Raw genomic sequence first — 23968 nt, 5'->3', positions numbered from 1 at the left:
GACAGTTTTTGTATCATAACTTAATGTGTCACATACGTAACATTTTGATGTGTCACATACGTAACACAGTTTACTTGCCAAAGAATAATATTTAAAATAAAATAAAAAATATCATATTAACAATCATTAACTTAACCTTACTTTTACAAAATGTTATCCATGTCAACATTCTAGATGAGATGCAGTTTAAACTTTTTCATGTTTCTTGTTACGTATGTGACACTGTGACTTACGTCAGAATTATTTGGAAGTAAGGACTTGTTTACTTACCAAGTTTATTTTAAATTCAGCTCAAGTTTATGTAAAATGTCCAAGCTTCCTCTCTCTAACCTCAAATCTGAGAAACACTTATACACTAGGTAAAATCAGTCGTTTTTAAAAAACTAGATTATTGTTATTAGTAGACTGTCTCATCAACAGGCAACTTTAACCTAGAATAAAAATAAATGTACATCTTCTATTAAACTATTTTCTTTGGATTTGGTAAATTTAAAGTATTTTACAACATAAATATGTCTTAAAAACTAACTTTAAATTTATTTCATTTTTTAACACTGAGGTGTCTGTTATAAAAGAATGGCTGTGATCCAGATTTTGAGGTTAGGCCTAATGATCAAGACGTGAATGATGCTGAGTATGATTATGATTAGTACCTACTAACATGAATACTTTCTTTTATGTTAATTTTATATCAAAAACACATTTATAGAACATTAGGTGGTTAAAAAAAACTTTTATAGAACATTAGGTGGTTGAAAAATAAAACGTTTAGCCTATACAAAGTTACAATTTTTCAAATTTTATTTTTTTCCATTATATTGTTTACTTTAAATAATTTTATTGAAATAGGCTAATTATTTTATCATAAAAATGCACATTTTTTAAAACTGTGTGTTCTCCTCTTTAATTTGATATATAATATGTTAGGTTAAAACAATGTCTTCAAAATTCAAAAAAAATACTGAGCAAATTCGATGTTATAGGCTCAGGGTTCAATGTATTAACCCTTTTAACCCCAGCCATTTTTCCATGGACTTGCCAGAAAGCCCATGGCGATAAGGGACCGTAGTGCAGAATTGAGGGAAAATTCATCTAGTTTTCTTATTTTTGAAGATAATTTTTAGGTTTTTGTTTTAAATTGTTCACAAATAAGTGTACTATTAGATGTAATAGTTAAAAAGTACTTTTACAGAATGATTAGTTTTTTTTAGCGTATTTATACATAAAATTTTTTAAATTTTTTATAGTTTGGACATACATAAACGGTAGAAAAAAAAATTGTTGCCCCTGAAAAATGAAGCAATTTGGTTGTACACATATTTCTTACTACACACACAAAATTTTAAGAACTTTCCTTGATAAATGCAGGAGATATATCCAATTAATTGTATTGCTGCATAAGCACTTCTTCATATATTTCCACATACACGTCAGTAGAAGTATACAGATATGTTTACTTGTTTTTGCACTTTTGAAATAATAACAATTGTAAAATAACACAAACTAATTGTAATGGTTTGTAAGACTAAAACTTGTTTAATTTTTCAAAAAAGTAAAAGAAATAATATTTACAATATATACATTTTATGGTACTTTGGGAATGGGGTCAGATTCCGTTATATGCCCCCAACGCTTAAACCTTTTTCAATGAACTTAGAACGTTATAAAACGATGTAGTTGAGTAACAGAACTAACATTCCATTAATCAACAAGCATTTCCAGGTATTGTGATCAGTATTTTTGTCGCTGTTATCTTAACTTTCTCGAGAATCCCGATTACGGCAGGCCGCGCGGCGGGACTCTGCAATCACTTATCTACTAGACCGCTCGACTTTGACCTCTGTCTGAGGATGGGGAGGGGTTTGCGATAAGACAATTCCTGTTTTATATTGACGAAATATTGTTCTACGCTAATCTAGTAATCAGTAGAAGCAAAATGTCAAATAACGATTCATGTATGGGTGTGGTCGGTATAATCCCAAAGTACCAGTGTTTATCAAAGTGTTTTCACTCACTGGTAACTTTTCTCTACGACGTTTACTCATGTTTTTTTACTAATAATACAATAAATCACACGAAAAACAACCGCTTTCAATTACGCAAACTAATTGAGGTTATAAGTCAGCATACAACAACAATGCAACTGAAGTCGTCTGACAACTGACATCGACAAATAAACTACGCTCAATGACGACGAAATACGATGCCAATTGGAAGGTTTATTGTTTTTGCATGTAGCCCGTTTCTTCACCGACTACTATACCGAAACTGATGGCATTTGGACATATTATTAGCCAGCTACATTAAATTCTCGAGACGTCCAGTATATCGGACGTTGGGCATTTTAGCTAGACCACCTCTGTCCGATATAGCGGACGCCGGGGCTAAAAGGGTTTAAAAATAGAAATTTCGGGGTTTAAGATTATTTTAACATTAATATCTCTGTTGGGGATCAAGTAAAAATCTGAAATTTTTGTTGAAAAAGCTTTTTTTATGATAGGACAATGTAGTATGAATTATGATTTGAGATTGGGTGTGTATAGCCTAAATTATTTAAGTTATTGTTTTTCTCTAAACCACTTCAAATTTGTAAAAAAATGGCTTGGTTTTATATGGTAAACCAAATGATTTTAGCTGGGTATAGACCAACGATTCTTCAGTGACATTAAAGGGTGTTAATTTATAAAAGAGCAACACCTATAACTATGTAGTGGCCTTATGCAACTTCAAAAACCATAGACTACTGAATAGCTTGTTACATTATTTTAAAAACTACTCCATAATGTAAAAACTTATTATAACATAAATGTACTTTACATACCGTTTTTATTATTCTCTTCGCCCATACCCACACAAAATAAAGTTTTCTTCGAATAAATGCAACGAAATGGAATTGACAATACTTGTAACGCAAATTCAAAGATGGCGGAGACTGGAAACGAGAGGAGACGAAACGAGACTCAAGCTGGCGTTGGAGGAGAGTGGGGTGTGAGCCAAGCCGCTCCAGCCGGCCACCGCTCTCTAAAATGAAAAGGTAACGCCATTCGGTGGTATATTTTCTTAATTTTTCATACACATTAAAGTGCCATTCCAATATGGTAGTTATTTGTTAGATTAACTATACTATAAGTCGATAATTTAATATTAATTTATTTAAAATGCACCTTGACAAATAGTTTATTTTAAATTATAATGTTTCCTGTAGTAGTAGTAGTAGTAGTATATATATTCTATTAGGAATGTGCTATTTCAATTAACCCTTTGAATGCCAAGCGTCTTTGACGGAGTGGCGCTGCCAGTGCCAACTACTATTTTGGTGTTTATGTAGTGTTACACTGAATAATGTATAACTTTATAAAAAATAAACATAACGAAATGATTTTGTTGCATTTTCCGGGAGAAAACTGGGATATCAATTGAAATATATACTGTAAGTATACTCTCTTACTGAAGTATTGTACCTTAGTTTTGATCAGTTAGTCTACGTGTCTTTTTTATATTTGACCATTGTCAGTTCTAACAAAGTAATCTAAATTGTTTGTCCACCCTTGACTCGTTTATCCAAAGTTCCTATTATTTTGTTTACTACTGTAATTGTTAGCTTGTACCCTGTCTCCTGGTCTCAAACGCTTTTTATCCCTGTTAAATATCTGGTTAAACTGTCGAGTTATCGTAATTAGTATCGTTTACTAATTTTGGGGTTGATTAAAGGTCAGTTTTTTAGAAAGAGAAAGCATATGAATAATATTTTGACATGACAATTTTTCATCCTACGCAAAAATGACTATTATTTATTACCTATTTAAGATTTTATTTGTTCTAAGCAGAAAAATGGAGAAGCAATTTCCAAATTGACTTTATTATGATATTATAAGGGAATTCTCTGAGAATCATTTGGATAGCAAATTGCACTTCATAAAAAGAGTAGCCGATATTCCTCATTATCACAATATGAATGATAGTTTTATTAATCAAAATAACAAATACCTTGAGAGAACTGTAAATATTGTTAACTGCATTCCACCTCTTAGTGATCGTCCATAGAACACGTTATCAGGATCAAGTGAAAGGTCAAAGCGTATAAGGAAACTAGCATCTTCTGACGAATTAACCTATACTGCTTCAATGACCCAAAGAGCAGCAGGCAATCCTGGAAGGTGCTAATATTATTTAAGAATCACAGAAACTCCAACTAGTGCAAAGGAGATTATGCTCTTTTCTTCAAAGTTGAAAATGTCCAGCATACAGATATCAACAGCAGCATAAAAATACAGCAGCATCGTCCACCTGAAGCATTATCCATATTTGTTAATGGTGATTTAAATAGAAAAAGTATGAAATAACACTCTGTAAATAAAAATTATTTATCCATGTTACACGTTGAGTAAAGAAGCCAAAAAAGAATGCAACTCGATCGAAGACTCTATATCTATAACAGAGAAAATGGCTGAAGTTGTCCTTCCAGATTTATTAGATTACACGTCATCTAGGTTTACTAAGTATTTACATGATGTTTTTGAGTGTCTGCCATCCGAAGAACAAATTAATATGGAACTTATGTGTTAATTGGGCTGTGATGGTATCCAAGAATTTAGTTTAAAACGTTTACACGTTCTGATGATAATGATTCTGACACATTTAATAGCTCACTAATGCCTTTACAGCTGTTTTGCGAAATTGAAAAGTCATTTGGCAAAATCCAATCCCTTCATCTACAAGATTCTGGTGACCTATTAGAATAAGATTAATCAAAAAAAAGCGTGGACGTTACAAATGAAAATACATTGTTTTTTAAGATCAAGGAACTTAAACGTACTGAAATACAAACATACCATTATTTAGTCAAAGTCAAGTACACATTGGTTCCCACTACATGTGACGGAAAAGTGTGTAATGCACTAACATACGTGAGCTAAACTACAAGGTGTTTAATTATTAATACATGGTCAGAATATTCAATAGTTTTGAGCAAAGATTTCCGGAGAACACGGATTCTTTAGAATGTGGCCTATCAATTCTGCATACTAGAATTAGATTATTTAAGTTTCTCCTTCATCTACCATATAAACTACCAATTACAAAATGGTAAGCAAGAAGTGAAGAAGAAAAGGATGTAGTTCTTGAAACAAACAAAAACGTTGATATATAAAAAAGCTTGTGTAATACAAAAAACGGCAATATATTAAGGTGTTTTTCGCAAACCCTGAAAATAGGTCACGAGTTACATTTATTGATTTGAGACTATTAATAAGGTTCAATGTTAATTTATAAACAATTTCCAGTGGACATGGGGTAGACAATATGTAAGTTCTTCATTTACATAATCTTGGAGATTAGTAATGTGTCATGTGGTTACAATAATTGTTAATTATTAAACATTATGTGTTTTACGTGTACTCATCCATTTAGTAAAAAACTTTATTAGTCAGTCGCTTCTTTAGTTGTTGTGCAGGTGTATTCTCCAGTTCTTCTGGCAGCAGGTTGAACAACGTTGCTCCAGCATACGTTGTTTTTTTGCTGAACAGACTTAAGTGATGAGTTGTAGGACAAAGTTGGAAGTTGGAGGCATTTCTCGTGTTATAGTGGTATATATGTTGATATCTTGGTTGCAGACGAGTAGAGATTGTGTGTAAGATAACTTCTTGTATATAAAGTACCACCACCATTAGAATGTTAAGTTCAGCAAACGCTTTCTCTGTATTCAAGACTTGCAAGACATCCGGGTAAGTCTCGCTTTTTTCATATGAGGAATTTTTCTAAAATTTCAGAACTTGTTCTACCCCAAGATGCTATACCATATCTTATGTGAGACTCAAAAAGGCGAAGTAGTCAGTTCTTGAACGTCAGGAATACATACTTGATTGAATCTATGGAAAAGTTAGGTTCCCACGCAGAGTTTTCTGCACAGCTGGTCTACATGTGGCTTCTAAGATATATTGGAGTAAATCACAATACCAAGGTGCCTTGTATTAGTTTTAAGGTCACTACCAGTTATTCCTATATCTACATACTTGCCTTTGGTTTTAACCCTCCAAGCAACCATCATCAATATTTTTGACGACTCGGTATTTTACTAAACGTCATCATAAAAAATGTTGATGATAAACATTTATTCATGTCTTTAAACTCATTTTGCTGACGCTAATACTGATCAAACCGCATTATAATTATACCGTTCGAAAGCCCGTGAGTTTTCCTTTATGTTTAGCGGTCTTTTGATTTCTTGTATTCTATAAAAAAAATTTCTACATCATTTTCATCAGCTGTTGTTTCCAACTTATGCATTTTTTTTTAACTCTTTTAGCCTCAACGTCAGCTATGCCGGCTTCGATGTGCACTGGTTTTTATTGACAAAGTACATGATTGGACCTCCCCGGGATTTGAACCCGTGATCTCTCGGTCAGAGAACCGAGACTATAAATATTAGTCTACGGGGGAGGACTATGCATAGTTTGTTGTTGCTCAGATACGAACGTGTGGATTATGCTGTTTACAGTATATGTTCGAAATGTTATTATTGCATGTAAATATTGTTAATGTTTTTCAGAAAAGATAGTTACTATTTTCACTTTCCTTTATATACATAAATATTGTGAATTTCCAAATGAAAACTTAAAATAATGTATATTTCTGTGTCAATGGCAAAATTTGTTACAACTAGGCTATTATAATTGTTGCTACGATATTCAGTATAATATAAAAAGTAAGAACATTGTTATATCAACGTGTTAACTACCGCTAGTAAGAAAATATTTCAAATGTGCAATTAGTCATAAAAATATATATTTATTTTTTAAATTATTAATATGAACATTCTAACATTATACATTCCTGTCTTCAGTACAACATTTCCTACATTTTGGCTGAATTTTGAATTTGTGTAATATTTAAATACATACATACTTTATTGCAAATTTTTTTATTTTTTGTTTAACTTTTTTTATTTTCCAAACTAAGAAATTGTTTTTTCTAACTTCACAGTTACACAGTCTGAAAAAAACAATTATTTGAAAAAAGGTGTTGTACATTTAAGTTACTATTTAGATTTATCATACATTTTACAAGGGCTGTCTGCAAATCCTCACTCATTTTGCAAAAGCGTATGCATTTTACAAAATATGGTGGACGCTCGGAGAGTTAAAGACTACTTGGACTTTTTTTGGTTAAGGATCAAGTGATTAGAAACACAGTATTCTTTAGTAGCAGTAAATGCTCTGTCTGTGTTAATTAATGTTTGCTCTTTATATTTTACTGTGGTTATAATTAAAAAATGAACTGTGGTTATAATGACAGTGTCATCTGCATAAATTATTGTTTGACAGATTCCTTATAGATAAGTTGGCAGGTCATTAGTTAGTAGAAGAAATAGTAGTGGTCCCAACACTGATCCTTGTGATACTCCTCGTTTTACATAGAGTGGCTTTTATTGTACTTCTTCTGTTATGTTATTGGGTGTGTGCCGTAGTTCTATGAATTGTTCTCTAACACCCAAATAGCTATGGAATCACTTTGCTGATTCTCCTACTTACCTAGTACTTTCAATTATTATTCTATTACACATCTGTGATGAGGCAGTCAAATGCTTTACTGAAGTCTAAAAACAGACCGGTAACAACACAGCACTCTTCTATTTTGTTTATGATGTGCTCTACAAAGATGTACTAGAGCAGTTGCAGTTGATCTGCATTTTAAGAATTCATGCTATTGACGAGTAAGAAGGCTATGCAGCTTAAGATAAACTGTTCGAAAACAATCTTTTCAATAACTTTTGAGAAAATAGGTATAAGAGAAATAGGTCGGTAACTATTTGTTTCCGTAGCTGGCCCTATTTTGTACTTTGGATATACTTGAGCGATTTTAAGGTGAGCTGAGAAAACTCCTTGTTGTAATGATTTATTTATAATATTTGTTAGTGGAGCAGTCAATTCTTTTTTAAAGGTGTTTGTAAGCTTGGCAGATATGTGATATATCCCTGTCGTTGATTTAAGTTTCGGAGTGTCTATTGCTTTAAGTACATCCTTTTCAGTTTATAATCGAAACTGGAATCTATTCACTGGTATTGATGTTGTACGGTGGTTGATAATATTGGGATTGGTGTTGTTGTCTTGAAGTGCTTTTCTTTTGTTGAGGTGAATAAACTGTTGAAATAGTCAGCTATTCCTACTGGATCATTAATAGTGGTTACATTTACAAGAAGTCGAAGAAGAATTTTTAATAATAGCTGTGGCTGTCGTTTTTTAATTAACTAATTGCCAGACTGTTTTTTTCTTATTGTCTGCTTTTTTATGTTAGCATTTTGTTGCTTTCGTAAAAATTGTAGTTTGTTATAGTCATTTTTTCCTTTCAGCTGTGATCCTTTTGTCTTATGTTAGGCCTGAGCAGAATTCGCGTCCTAATTCTTTGATATAATCACTCTTCAGGTTTTTGCACTCATTGTTCCAGCATTTCTGTGTTGCATTTGGTTTCCTGTAGGTTTTTGTGTAAGAATAGGCAATATTCAGATTAGTCTTAAGTAAAGTGTATCTCGTTTAAGAAATATTTTATGGAACAGCAAAGCGTATGTGAATTTGTATGGATTGTACCACAACACCCAGGGTACATAAATTACTAATTCATGGGCCAGTTTTTATTAGTCATGCATTATTGCGTATTGGACAGCTGTCGGAAGGAACAGCTGAAGCTAGAAATAAACCTGAATCATCTGGATGTGGGGATTCTATTTGCATGACAGACAGTCTTATTAGCTATAATAGTTCGAATGTTAATAAAAGTAAATAATCATTAAACAATAACAAAAATGTTAACGTTTTGGCCAGGGCTTTGTCTAAAATACTCCACTGTGTAGCGGAGCCCACAAAATACGTAATTTTCAACCGATCATAGCTATTCACCAGTTTGACGTAATACAAGTTGGTTTTGATGTTAGATAAATATAATAAAATAAGATTATATCTAAAAATCCTAAAACTTTTAGTATAGTAACTGAAATTATAATAAGGGTTTTTATTTTTTTTACCAAAATTTGTTCGTGTAACACTTCACATAACCTCTTTGTATGTATTTATATTTCGCCCAATATCAATAAATATGTACTTTTACATAATATTACGATGCACCATAATATTAGATCTAAAGATTCCTCAAATGTTTTAATAATTTATTTTTATTTTACAATATATACATTTTTATTTAAAACGAAATTTATTCAATGTATATGCATTTACATATTTTTTCATCGCTCGGTTATTTTTGAAGGATTTAAAATTTTGTTATAGTTGTTTATTTTGGCCAAAGTGTTACATATAGAGAAACAGTATTCATACATATTACAAAACAACATGTAAAAACAAGTTTTAGCTTGTATTTTTTAAGACTTTTAAAGTGAAGGCATGTAAACTGTCTGAAATAGGCACACCGGTTTTTTTGAGGTTTGCATGGCCACAGCACTAGGAAAACATTGATTTCATAGGAATACATGTATGTATCCTAGAAAAGGTACTTTAAACGTGGTCCATGTTTTGGGACAGGAATGCCTGATGGGTTCTTGGCGAGAAGGAATCCTAATTCTCGCCAAATATTCTCTTCCTATTAAGTACATAACAATACATCACAGATCAGGTCAGTGTTTTGGAGATATTTATAATATCCACTAATGAATATTACCAATTTTATTATATTCAATTTAATATCACTGGTAAATGAATACACATTTTTTGTGAAGTTGCATGGTGATGAAATCATTTTTCCTGAAAGACCTTGCAAGAATAAAATTAATCTTGGAAAATGTGTATTTATTTAATAGTGATATTAAATGTTTCAAGATTCTTCAATTATATTCAGTTTAAACATTTTATTTGTACTTTTAATGTAACTAACAGGGCAACAACAATAAATTCTCTCGGACCTTAAAGTTACATGGGTTATTCCAAAGCCTGTTTCAATTTTGCTGAAGTGCAAAACAAACAAAAAGAAGGGGAAAACACTAAACAGTGTATGTTGCACATAATAGGTTATGTAGAATAGTCATTCTATTTTTGTGAGTTATTCTTTATTATATAATAAGAATAATATTCATGAATTGGAAAACACTGTAAAATTATATCAGTTAACTACTTCACTTATCATTTAGCGTGATGAAGTAATGCATAACTTATATTTAGCTGTCAACGAAATTAACCCTAGAACTAGGAGTATCCCTTTTAGTGCCCAAATCCTAAAATAGGACGCTGGACAGTTGTATGAGGATTTCCAGCGTCCTATTTTTAGGTTGTTTTGTATTTAAACGATTACAAATATTTACAGTATTTAAAATAAACATCAATAGTGTTTTGGAATCACAATAAAATAATCTTCTGAACTTCTCAAGTGATTATATTTTGATTTTTCTAGGTGCGTGTGTGTGTTTATGGGTAGGGTACAATAAGCGGTCCCGGTTTTTTTATATTGAGATTGGCAAACGATATTACTTAATCGTAACCACCGGTATAATCAATTGATACTGATTAATTATTTTGAACAAATAACTTAAATAATCTATATCAACAGCTTTAAACACTTTCAAATAATACACGTAAGGTAATATTTCAATTTTACATATAAGTAACATTTGATTATTAAAAATGGCAGTCAATTTTAGAAAGCTACAAGACATTCCTTTGAAAGATGATAAGACGTGTTTTACGTGGCTTCAACATGTTGGACTCGTACCGAAAAATCCATTATGTGAAATTTGTGGGAAAGAAACAACTGTAACTGTGAGAGGAGCAAATATGGTCATCTTCAGTTTTCCTAATTTTGCTTATAATAATTTGTTTCATCACTGTAAATATTAAATCCATATTTTAATTTAAAACATATGATTGTTATTGAGGACTATTATAGATACTTTTATATCAGTTGATAGTCTAGGATTTGAGATGCGAATATTAGGTATCGATGATTACGTTCTTCGATATAAAAAACCGGGTCCGTTTATCGTACCCTACCCGTATATATATATATATGTTTATTTAGTTATATGTGTATGTTTAGTTAGAAAATAAATGCGCATGCGCAGAGGCTTCTTTAAACAATATATATAATAATATATATATTGTTTAAAGAATATAATAATATATATATTGTTTAAAGAATCCTCTGCGCATTTATTTTCTGCATATAGTCACAAACTCTGCATATAGTATTCTCTAAGTCAAAATAACCTTTTGGTTTACATAAGAAACGATATGTTAAAATAGTCTAAATTAGTTTAGCAAATCTAAAACTAAATGTATTATCTATATTTTATTTATTTTTGTATGAATGTACAACTGCAAAACAACAAAATTGTTAATATTCAATTTAATTGTAAGCTGTTGGAACACGTTTTTATATTTTTAATCTTATTTTTAATATCTAAAGCCCTTTTCTTATAATATACCAAGGAGTTTAAAAATTAAACTATAAGTCAGATTAGAACATTTCAGCTGATTCTAAAAATTCATTATATTATGTTTACTCTTAATTCTTTGTTTGTATACACATTTTTTAATCCTTCTTGTGAACTACATTTTTTTGAAATATTAAAGGATTATATGTGAAGTCTTTTTCTTTTATTGTGTATACATATTATATGGAAATAATTACTTGTTATTTTTATTGAATTATTATTTTAGTTTATAACCAGTGAACAATAAATTTTTATTCATTATAAAAAAGATATGATGAGTCACATGGGTCATTAATATTTTTATAGTAACCAGCATAAACACAGTAGACATTCATTTTATAAAATGGTCATGTTTTCCTGGTAAGTAAAATTAATTCTTATGTTTTTTAAGATAGCATTTTGAAATTTAGAGGTTTTGTACAGAATTAAAAAGAGTAATTGAGTCATGTTCCTAATGTCCCAATGTGGTTTTCCCCAACTATATTTCAAGTAAAACTAAAAGGTACTTTGGGATTATACCGACCACACTAGTATGAAGAACACAAAAATAGAAATTTATAGAAACAAACATGATAGAACGAAAAAAAACAACTCTTCAATTACAAAATTACAAACTTACAAGCATTTCCAGGTATTGTGATCGTTATTGTTGTCGCTGTTATCTTATCTTTCTCGAGAATCCTGATTACGGCAGACCGCGCGGCATCACGTGATTTGCACGGTACATAATTGCCTTTCCATTACAATTCAATTTATATTTCTGATTAGCCCCTCTAGAATTTGATATTTTACTGATAGGTACTATCTCGAGGGATGTTTTTCTTTCGTCGACATCAGCACGGGGCATGCCGAAGCCCGCGCTGATGGCCGGAGGCACTCGCATTGTGTGATCAAGAATAAAAACAAGTTTTGAGTGTTTTTTCAATAAAGAGTTTAGTTTTAGTTTGGTAATGTTTGTTTTTGTTGAATTTTTGTGTTTGGAGAAATGTAGAGGTAAAACACGGAAGTACAACAAAGCGATGCACCAGCTGAACGGGCGGCGGCGAGACTCTGCAATCACGTTATCTACTAGACGCTCGACTTTGACCTCTGTCTGAGGATGGGGAGGGGTTTGCGATAAGACAATTCCTGTTTTATATTGACGAAATATTGTTCTACGCTAATCTAGTAATCAGTAGAAACGAAATGTGAAATAACGATTCATGTCTGGGTGTGGTCGGTATAATCCCAAAGTACCAACTAAAAAATATATTTTTCTGTTTTATCTAAGTGTTTTAACTATAAAATAAACAATTTTGGTTGTATAATTGACTATATTAAAAAAATAAAAGTATCTATGGGTAATATAAAGAAAGAAATAGAAATTTATGTTATACTATTAAAAAAATAGTTCAGTTACAGCTTTTATTTTAAGAAAATGAGTAATTTGCGGCCAAAAGTGGCTGGCAATCTTTGTACAGATGTGGGTGAAAAGGCCTGGCACTTTCAGTAACTAAAAAATTATGCTTGGCACTAAAAGGGTTACAAAATTCAAACAAAATCTAGTGCTTAGACGCTGACATGAAACTGGCCATAGATTCTATCCATAGAAAGAACGAGTACCCGGACCTAGTTCCCAACTGAATCCTAACATAGTTCATCAACTTAACCAATACAAAATATATATTAATGTAATAACGTGAAGATAAACACTACAAATAAAGATTTTAAATGAACAAAGACTACTTTTATGATAATAATCACCATTTACAGCGGCCCTTTTCTGGGCTACTCTTTTAACAAGACGAAGTTCTGAGAAACCTATAGATGGTCCCATACCTCAAAAACGTATGAGCCGATTTTGATAAAACTTTATATACACATTTGAGATACAGTCTACTATACTACAATACAAGCCTCATTCTTCAAGAATTTCCTTACACAGAACAACACAGAAATACTTGGAGAAATACTATTCTTGGAGCCACACCGATTTTACAGGCTATGTGCTAAAAAATCAAATCTATGGATGGCCGTACCTCAAAAACGTACGAGCCGATTTTGATAAAAATTTATTTACACATTCAATACATGGTCTACTATGATACAATACAGCCATCATTCTTTATTTGGAGATATATTGATTTTACATGTCAAATACTAGAAAAACATGGATGGCCGTACCTCAAACATGTACAAGATGGACAGTAGCTGTGTTTTTCATTCCTACCAGTATTCTTGATATATATATACCTATGTTTTTGAGGAACGGTTATTCATAGATTTGTTTTTTCTGCATTTGGTTTGTGAAATTAAGTACACTTTGTTCATGAAAACCGGTATTTTTAGTTTTAGAATGCCTGTTAAGTAGATTCTATAAATGTTTTTGTATTTGTTCTACTATATATATATTTCTGATATATATATATAAACCATACATTTTTATATAGTTCAAACTTTTAAAAATATCTTATACTTTGCCATATGAACATTTTTTGTACAATTTTTGAATACCGTACTGAAAAAAAGTAACTTTTTTATACTATATATATATATATATATATATATATATATATATATATATATATATATATATATATATCAGAATTAAACAAAGAATATTTTATAAAAATTTTTTAATAAAATGCAAATTTTGCTAAAAGAATTTTTCAAATTTGGAGAGGATCATACGTATGAAATCAAGTTATTGTGAGAAAAATGTAAATGTGAGATAGCCATTTTGTGTCAAATTCATCTAGTTTCAGAAAACATAAACTTTATACACATATGAAACCATTATAAAGCTATAAAACAAAAAGCGGTTATACACATAAATTATGAAAATCGGTTTTATATGTAACAGTTTGCTATTACGATTCTACATGAATGTATGTTATACGTATATTTTCTTACTCAATATCAAATGAACTATACAGCAACAATTAAATAAATTCCATACTCTCTTTTTTTTTAAAGTATAAAAAAGTTACTTTTTTTCAGTACGGTATTCAAAAATTGTACAAAAAAATGTTCATATGGCAAAGTATAAGATATTTTTAAAAGTTTGAACTATATAAAAATGTATGGTTTATTACTGATGTTTTGTAGTTTTAGAAAACCATAAACTATATCTAAGTGTATGAAATAATACCAAATTTGTAAAATGAAATGCAATAATGCCTACCAGTTAGACAAAAATTCAAATCCACAACATACACTGTGTTACTAAATTAGCTAATCTTTATTTACATTGGCATGAACACTGCTGAATTAGAATGGATAATGATATAATCGTGGATAATATAAAAGTGAAAAAACAATAAAAAACTATTTGAAATGAATTTTTGCTAAACAAACTACAATATATTACTCAAAGCCGATAATTTATCAGATTTCAGTAAAAATATATTTCTTTAATCTAAAATATATTTATTTGCACTATTACAATATCCAACAACACTCTAAACTTTTAAACAACACTAAAATACGAATAAAACTACGAGTAAAAGTAAACAATGCCGGCAAGACTAAAAAAACAGCTTACAATTAAAATAGTCCCCATTCTAGCACAGTTCACCATTTTGATAACTCCTTTAATATTCTATGTAAGCCACCATACTGATTTAAAAAGAAATTATATTAATTATTCAGGATATAAAAGTTTATTGTCATAAAATATAGCTAAAGCATTGTTTTTCACAACTGTGATCAGTATGATCACAACAATCAATAATTGGTGACATCAATAAGGACTCCTCCACAGTTGATTGTATTAGTTACAAAACTAAACAAAGTTCCTACATACTACGCAATCATCGTTGATATTGTTACACAGATTAAGAAAAATTATGGAATCTTTGCCGCAATCGCTTGGCGTGTAGGGGATTATAATGAAAGTACAGATATTAGATGGCTGAAACATGTCAATCTCTTCTTTACTATGAAATTTTCATAAAATTTGTACTGTACAAGTATTTATGGGTATCGAGTTGATTCATTTTCATTAGTGGCACAATGTATATATTGTACTATAATATACAGTAGCCAACAGAAGGATGTAAACCATAGCGAGAGTCTCTTTTTTATTCTAGAAAGTATATTTGCAAAGCTTTTCTAGTTCTATATTCCACTACGATTTAAGATGTTTTTCCTAATACATTTTTTAAATTTTAGTTTTTTCTCATTCTTTTAACATTCTTATCAGTTTTCTAGTATATATATGGGTAGTATATATATATATATATATATATATATATATGTACAGGGGTGCTGAAAAGTCCCGGGACGGTCTAATAACTTTTGAACTAATTACAATATAAGAACCAAAATTTACATCAAGCTTTTGCTCATATAAAACTATTATTTTATGTATTTCACCATGATATCCTGCTTATGGGGGACGTCCCGCTAGGGGTTGGTGAAAATTCTTAAATAGAAGCATAGGTCGAGTCGTACATCAAATTAAAGCTCTTTTTAATTGAAACATTTTGGCGAAAATCTGACGTAAAACAGTTGACGCATGGTTAGGTTATTACCTTCCTTATCTGGGAAAAGTATCATTAAACAGATGCCTTACCTCATCACATGATCTAATACGGTCATATATATAAACAGTCTAAGTATGGGTCTGTCTCTGTGAGTACCTGAAAGTTTTTTGTGTAATGTATGGTATGGAACAAAATAAATGTAAATATATAATGATTGACAAAATACCATAAAGATGACTTCTTAATATTATTAAATTTCCAAAAAAATGTTTATGCGTTATTTTAAACGTTTTCATTAGAAATACACATAATTTACTACTTCTCTGCTGGTTTTAAGTAATTTAAACTACCATACATTAGGAAAAGAATTGAATGTGTATTGCGGGAGACGGCATGCTGTTTAGTGCAGTAGATTTTGAAATCTAGATAGTAACAGTGCCGCATTTCCCTATAGGCCCACTAGGCCCAGGCCTAGAGCGCAAAATTTTAGGGGGCGCATAAATTTTAAAGTACACAAAAGAAGAAAGTTGCGGCGGCGGGTGGTGTTGGCGCTCGGCGGGGCGGGTGGCCAAGGTCAACTAGGTCCGGGGTGCGACGTTGACTCATTCATTGGTTCATTGCTTTTATTTATTCAAAACACTCCTATATATATATATATATATATATATATATATATATTATTTATTTATTTATACTATTGTAATTATCTTTCATCAAAATTACGTAATTAAGAAATTTACTGGATTTCTACGTCAGTGTAATCAGAGTCCTCTGGGGGGGGGAGCTCTTTGGTCTGTAGGCCTAGGGGCGCCGAATTTGTAAATGCGGCCCTGGATAGTAAGATTGATGAGAACAAGCTTTCAGATGCTATTTGTCAAGTAATGTCTTCATGAACAATTAAGATGAATTAATTCAAAATACTGAGTTCTGTTTAATGTACATGCAGTCCAAATAGGCTATCTAAATGGCTGTACTAGGTAGTCATAGCGTAATATTTCGAATGCCAGTATTTGTTTCAGGAAATATTTTACTTATTTAATTAAATTTTCCTATTTTGGGCGATTTTGATATTTATGGCTAGCCTTCTTCTAAAAAGGTATTATTTTAAACAAGAACTGGTAATAATATGTTTTTTTATTATAGGTTAACCTTGATCTCTTTATTTTCAGGGAAATAATGGAAACTTCACAGTTTGAATGTGCTGCTTCCTTGGAGTGTATTCCACAAGAAGTTATAGAAATCATCGCAGCTACTCTATCTGTCGAAGATTTGGTAGCTTGTTGTGGTATCAGTCGCAGAATAAGAGAAGTGTTTGGTAGTGACAACCTATGGAAAAAACACTGTGACCCAGAACTGGCAGAGTATTTAAGGACCACCCCTTGCAGTGTAGAGCCACCATTTGTCAGCCCAGAGACTGAGGACTGCACACTAAGTCCTATCGGATGCTGGAGGTTAGCTTTCATGAGAGAGAACCACCTTTGGAACAACTGGAGACAAGGAAAGTACAAGAAAGAAAAGATGCAGATGTTGTCTGGATTGAAAAATGTCCCCACAACTTTCCCCATAAGGCGGTTTATAACAAATGATTCTGTTCTTTCCCTTTCTTCAGATGTTTTGGAAATCTTTGATGTAAAAGAATTCCCTTTTAAAGAAGTGGTTCAACCAATATCTCTCCCAGTTAATGCATCATCATGTGGATGGAAAATAGAAGTAATGGACAATAAAATAGTAGCGATCGCCTTATCCAATGTTCAAATCTATGATTTAGACTACACCACGGGACTTCATTCTCTTGAACATACGTTTTTCTTTGAGGAATCAGAAAAACTGAACATTAAAGATGTCACTGTATTGAAAAGAGAATTTGAAGCAAGGCATATAATGCCATTGTTTAGAGGATTTCGAATTGTTGAGGGAAAATTCTTTGTTGGAGCACTGCTTAGGGAATCAACATTGCATATATGGAATTTAGAAACAGGGATAAAGTTAAAAGTAGAGGATTGTCCAACACTACATGTCACCGATAGTGTTAAGGGTTCTGGTACAAACAATTTGATCATGTCAATTAGAAGGTCAGATACAGACTCAACTACCTTTGTAGCTTACAGTTTAACTAGCTTATCTTTTCTTCCATTCAGAATTGTAAAAGAAGGTCTATTTCAATTTGTCGTTCACAAGGAACACATTGGAATACACAGTTATGATTTCATTGAGGTCTATGATTACCTAACCTCAGTGTTACTTATCAGTTATCCCACTAATGATATTCAATTTCAGAACCATGCAATCCATCCTCAATTTCTTGGTGATAACCTCCTCTTTGTTAGTGACACAGTTTTGAAACTGTTTAACCCTGTGACCAAATCTGTTCATCCATGTTTGGAAGGCATTAAATGGTTTAGAGCTATTTCAAAGAAGTTTGTCCAGGTCATCATCCATAATGGAGGTCTTAAAATATATGAAATCAATTTTCAGAATCACGTATTTAGAATTAGAGATTTAAAGTCTTTAGGAGAAAGTTTTACCTATCTTGCTGACTTCCAAAATGCTGGGTTATGTATTAATCAGTCATCAACAAGATATTATTTACAAGTACACAGAATAATGGGCATAATACTCAATTTTTGGTGAGTAGATGTACATGATTTCTATATTGTTTGATATTTTATTTTTAGACATGATTAATTCTGTAGCTAAAAACTAATAGCAAAGCAACTATCAATCAACTAATCAAAAATTATTTACATAACTATCACTCATTTATGGCGAAAATAGAAAATAGCATATACATATAGATGTGCAACCACTCAGAATGACTATGAGCTTTTATTTTATAACAAATTGCAATACATTATTAGCTGCAAAATGCGCACACAGGATTTGTCTGTAGATTTTCTAAAAATAAGCATAATTTTGCATTATGCAACAAAATAATAAATAGCAGAATTTTCCTTAAATTGCTATGAAATGGATTTTTCTACAGCCAAGAGGAAAAATTAATAATTTTTCACATGTTAACTCAACATGATTTAACAGACAAGAAATCCAAAATTGTATTAACTAAGAAATAAATAACATTTCAGTAGATGTACCACAACTGGTATTATAAACCACTCAATAACAACAATAATATATCTAATAGATATTTATTAATACTGTAACAAAAACATATATGCAAAATATTAGTAGTAAACGTATCAAAGAAATAAATAACTGCACAATTAAATGTGTTGCTAAAATTTCTTTCTATAAGGCATTGCTATAATATATCAGTAATATTAATACTAATATTTTTAAAACTCTGAAACTTTACGATTTTGTACCTAATTTTAATGAAGAAATGTTGATTTAAATTTGTTGAATTCCATAGGCACCATATTTGTATTACACTTTGTGTACTCATTTCAAAATGGTAAAGTTGAAAATGTTCAAATTTAAATCTCTTTAGACGGATAAAAATATAAATATTGGTATTTAATAATATATATACATATATATATTTTACAAAAAAATTATACATTTAAAACATTGAAATTAGATCATTATTAAAGGAGATATGAGCTATTAACTAACAATTGTCACATTGACAAGAAGAATGCTGGTGCAAATACTTGAGTTTAGCTTATTTAAATGTGTAAGTAAACATACAAATGTTCATAATATGCCATCATATCTTTTTCTTGTATCATTTATCTCCCTCAATAAAATTCTGATTTATTGTTTTTGGTATCAATGGTTTTTTCATAAAGTATTTCATATTTTTTGATTATAACTAGTTTTGATTAGTTTCATTACAATGTAAATTATGTAAATTATATTACCTACAACAATGAGTTAACAAAGTTTGGTTGTATCTTATTCAAGACATAACATTTCATTAGTAAAAAGTATGTAATGGCAGGTAACAGCTAGTCTGAACAAAACTTTAAAATGTTGCTGTTTTGAATTATTAAAAAACAAAAAAATGAAAATAGTTTCCTTGATATCTGGACTTCAGTATTTTAGTGGCTGCCATTTTCAAATAGAAGAAGATAATTTTACAAAGTTTTAGTATAGTATCAGCAGTCTTCAATAATATAATAGATATCTAACCAAAAAAAAACAATGTAAAAAATATTTTGTTATGTTCACTCACTTTATAAACCAACAATAATATAACATGTAAAAAAGTCAATAATGATAACAAATCAAATTACAAAATGATAAATTAATATAGTATTATTATTGGAAATCTACATCTGTCATACAGTCTAATCAGGGTCTCCTCCACTTCAGTAATTTAGCGTGGGATGTTATATTTACAATAGTAGTTGATCCAGTTTCACTTAACATTCAAAAATGTTCTACTATACACTTATTTATTGATTGTTGACAATGGTTTGAATACCTCATTGTGTACTCTGCAGTAGCTGTAGATGCTTCACCATTGTTAATTCTATAAACAAAAATAGGGGACATTTTCTGCTAATCTAGGATGGCTTAGATTTCTTCTTCAGATGGTGTACTGGAAGATTTTATAATTTACTATTTCTGGTATCGTAATGGTGGATATTCCTGTTTCTTAGCAGATCTTCTCCATCAGCATAGGCTACATTACAACTTCTAGGATGCATAATTCTTTGTCATACTTTTCAAAGATTTGGATGAATCTGCAACTTTCCAGGTGGTGTAGCCTTTTTAGAACTCTGACAGATTTTTTCTGGATAATCAGAACTCTTTTTAGATTTGTTGCTGATGTACTTCTCCATGCAGCAATGCTGTATCTTAGATGGATTTCAATAAAAGAGAATTAGGCCAATCTAGCTATGTCACTGTTGCTGAGGGATGCGATTTGTTTTATCATATACAGACTAGTATTCAATTTTTGTTAAGAGTATCTGTGTGTGGTGTCTACATCCTATTATTATCTATAGTCAGATCCAGGAACTTAACTTGTAACTCCATTTGTACATCATGAATGATTTGAACTTCAGATACTTGTTTTCAAAATGCTGTCCGACTGGTTTTAGTTGGATTTGTGACCAGGTTGTTCCATTGCAGTATTGATAACATAAAATGACATTGGTATGTCGTCTGATGATGGTCTGTTTAGTAGTATAGTTATATCATTGGCATACATTATGGGGAGTCGTTAACAAATATAATTAAGAATGCTAGTCCAAGCAAAGATCCTTGGGGCACCTTAGAACTGGGAGAAGTTTTGATTGTATTTCTTCGACCCTCCATATAGCTTTCAAGCCTCTCTCATATGTGCAAATTTATCTTGGGGATAAGTTTATGACTTTAGTCAATTTAAAAATAAGCATTGTTGTACCAAATATTTGCTTATACCAAAGCAAATTCTAATTATTGATTATAGTACAGTATGATGTCATTGGATTACATTATTGACAAACTTGATAAATGTTTAAACCTACCTACTTTATTGTATTCCTAAATAGTAAGGTTATGTAGAACATTGTACATATTTTATTAAATATTATGTACTAGTATAAGGTTCAGTATACAGGAAATTTGGTATTAAAATTTTAAAACTGCAACACAATAATTTGATTGGTCACACACATAACCATTGTTTGTGTTATACTTAATGACACTCACAGTAATGTTAAGTCTTAGTACAGTAAATTAAACAGTTTTTTAAATAAAAAGTACATTTCTATAAAATATTAGACAGATGGAATATAAAACATTTTTGGACATTTGTTCAAAAAACATTTTCTTGTTTAAATATCCTGAACTGATTTCTGAAATATTGGTCAATCATAATGAGATAGACACCCTGTATATTCAAAATCGTTTAAAAGTATGTCGGCAAATTTCGTAAATTAGTTAAAAAATATTAAAACTAGGAAAACGTTTTTATAAATAAAAGTTTTACAATTTTATATTTTGTCTGTTTTTTACCTTATAGAGGTTTTATGTACAACTGTTAAACTTATACATATGCTATACAGGTACTATAACTTAAAATATAATAGAAATTTTCACGTCAAGGTTCAAAATGGTGAACAGTTAGAGACGTTAATTTTAAATTTCACCAATACCTCAACCTGTATAAAAGCTTTATATATATATAAATATGCTAAATTTTTACCATAAGTGTTTTAATACACAAAGTGTGGAACCATACAAAAAATAAATAAATAATTTTGTTCCCATTTTATTCAGACCTGTTACACAGTTATGCATGAAATTCTCAATTACTAAATTTAAATTAGTGAATAAAACAGGATACCAAACATCATGAAGACATTACATTAAATTCGTTAAATGCACGAAAATAAAGAAATTATATAACATCTTGAATGTTAAAGTGAATGTCTATTAATTTAGAAAATAATTTTTATGAATATGGTTGAACTCGTATTACATACTTCCAAACCGCTTCCATCACTAAAAAGCATGTGTTCATGACATTTTTAGTTAGAAAACAACTATATCGTAAAATGTATAAATGGAGAGATAAAGATATATCTATCTGTGTACTGTATCAATACATATTTTTCTGATTTGTATACATAAATATATTTAAAAGCAGAAAAACAATTGGAATTAATAATATTATTTTCGATAGTTATGTTATAGTACTTCTAGGAAATTAAAGTTACCTCAGCTGATTGCCAGAGGTTTTTTTAAAAGCTGTTCTTATTTATGTGTGCATTTCTTAAAGTCTTTTTAAAGCTTGGAACACCCCCTAATGTATTAAATAGCTCTTAATTAATTTAAATTTACTTCATCACACTGTGTTCTTTATTAAAAATCTGCTTTAAACAACACAATCTATTATTATTTGTGATCCAGACCATATACCGTGATGTAACTTTTTTTATTATTAAATTTTGTGAAAAGGTGGTGTATGTAGTAATTTAGCTATGACACAACAGCTATAGTAATTAATAAGTGATGAGTATTAACTTTTTACTTACAGGGTATATATATATATATATATATATATATATATATATATATATATATTATATGTGTGTGTATATATGATTCTCTCAATCCTAAGATTGTGCCTAAAGTATATAATCACCACTTTTTTCCAGACTACCTTTTTCATGTCACATTTTGCAACTCATTACAAAAAAAAAAAAATAAAAATTCCTAAATATATTTAAAATGCATATAGAAGTTATTATTAAAGGTCAAGATGCTCAGGTCTGGGGGTTTGCATGTTCAAACTTCAATTTGCTGCAGTAAATAAACAAAATGTGCTCAACAAAATCTGTGTTAAAAATTATATATTTTGAATTGTGGGTAACAAAATTACATGCCAAAGATAATGACTAAGAGATCCATAATGAGACCAATACCAAATCTTTAATCAACCTGACAAGATAGAAGATGACAATTTTGTCATATAATTCTAAAATTACTACTCAAAAACAGTGCACTTGTACTTATCTTGTATATAAGTTTGGTATTTATCGGATCGGAGTTATGAAATGTGAAAGTTGGAGTTTTTTTGACAAGGTTGGCATGTAAATCATAATATATCTATCAGTTCATTAATTTGGCTGAGTATTAACTAATTTTTACATTGTGTTTATGGTTAATCATGATTACAACAACAAAATATCAGAATAAATAAATTTTTAAACAAGCTGAGTGCCACCATATGAGATAATGACATGTGACATTCAGCGTATTCATTCAGCAGTAAGAAGAAATAGAGTGGTAAGTCAATGTTTAAAGTTGGTAACAAGATTTGATATTGGTGCGCTTTTGCGTTGTTCTACTATCCCTACCTTACATGAGCTTATATTATTTAAAAACTGCTATGATACCAAACTCAATTAACATAAATGTGAACGTATTATGTGCCTAGATATCTTGAGAAAGATTTCATCTGTAGACTTTGAAATTTAGGATAAAAATGATTTAATTTTTTTTTGTGTGCCGGGGGATTTAAACATTTCTTTTCTAAATGATGATCAGATCTGTTCGCAGGACACCTTGAGAATAAAATGAGCTATAGACTTGATATTGTGCATGTAACCTCAGCGAATAACACTTGGTGTGGCGTAATCCTACCTTGTTAACTTCAGAGAGACAAAAACTTATCCAT

The 23968-nt window shown here is 30.5% G+C and overlaps 2 protein-coding genes across 4 annotated transcripts in view; one reads left to right on the top strand and one right to left on the bottom strand.

Annotated features, from left to right (window-relative positions):
* The window catches only part of LOC124353942 (splicing factor U2AF 50 kDa subunit), a 41572-nt gene extending 38590 nt beyond the window's left edge, over positions 1 to 2982 (bottom strand). The window contains exon 1 of the mRNA XM_046804016.1: positions 2822 to 2982. Within this exon, the coding sequence (XP_046659972.1) occupies positions 2822 to 2846 (25 nt within the window). The 5' untranslated portion in view covers positions 2847 to 2982. The remainder of the gene's footprint in view (positions 1 to 2821) is intronic.
* A 6569-nt stretch (positions 2983 to 9551) lies between these two features.
* On the top strand, positions 9552 to 22673 carry LOC124353941. 3 transcript variants are annotated; one of them, XM_046804015.1, is made up of 2 exons: positions 9552 to 9618; positions 17064 to 22673. In XM_046804015.1, the coding sequence occupies exon 2, from the start codon at positions 17071 to 17073 to the stop codon at positions 18523 to 18525; it is 1455 nt and encodes a 484-aa protein (XP_046659971.1). In that variant the 5' UTR covers positions 9552 to 9618; positions 17064 to 17070; the 3' UTR covers positions 18526 to 22673. The 3 variants fall into 3 exon arrangements, with proteins under 3 accessions (XP_046659971.1, XP_046659969.1, XP_046659970.1); XM_046804013.1 differs by lacking the exon at positions 9552 to 9618 and adding an exon at positions 9973 to 10036; XM_046804014.1 differs by lacking the exon at positions 9552 to 9618 and adding an exon at positions 10050 to 10389.
* The last annotated feature ends 1295 nt before the right edge of the window (positions 22674 to 23968 follow it).

This window comes from Homalodisca vitripennis, chromosome 2, assembly GCF_021130785.1.
Source record: "Homalodisca vitripennis isolate AUS2020 chromosome 2, UT_GWSS_2.1, whole genome shotgun sequence".
In the NCBI taxonomy this organism is placed as follows: domain Eukaryota; kingdom Metazoa; phylum Arthropoda; class Insecta; order Hemiptera; family Cicadellidae; genus Homalodisca; species Homalodisca vitripennis.
The sequence above is the reverse complement of the archived record's forward strand: the minus strand, read 5'-3'. Positions and strand labels throughout refer to the sequence as shown.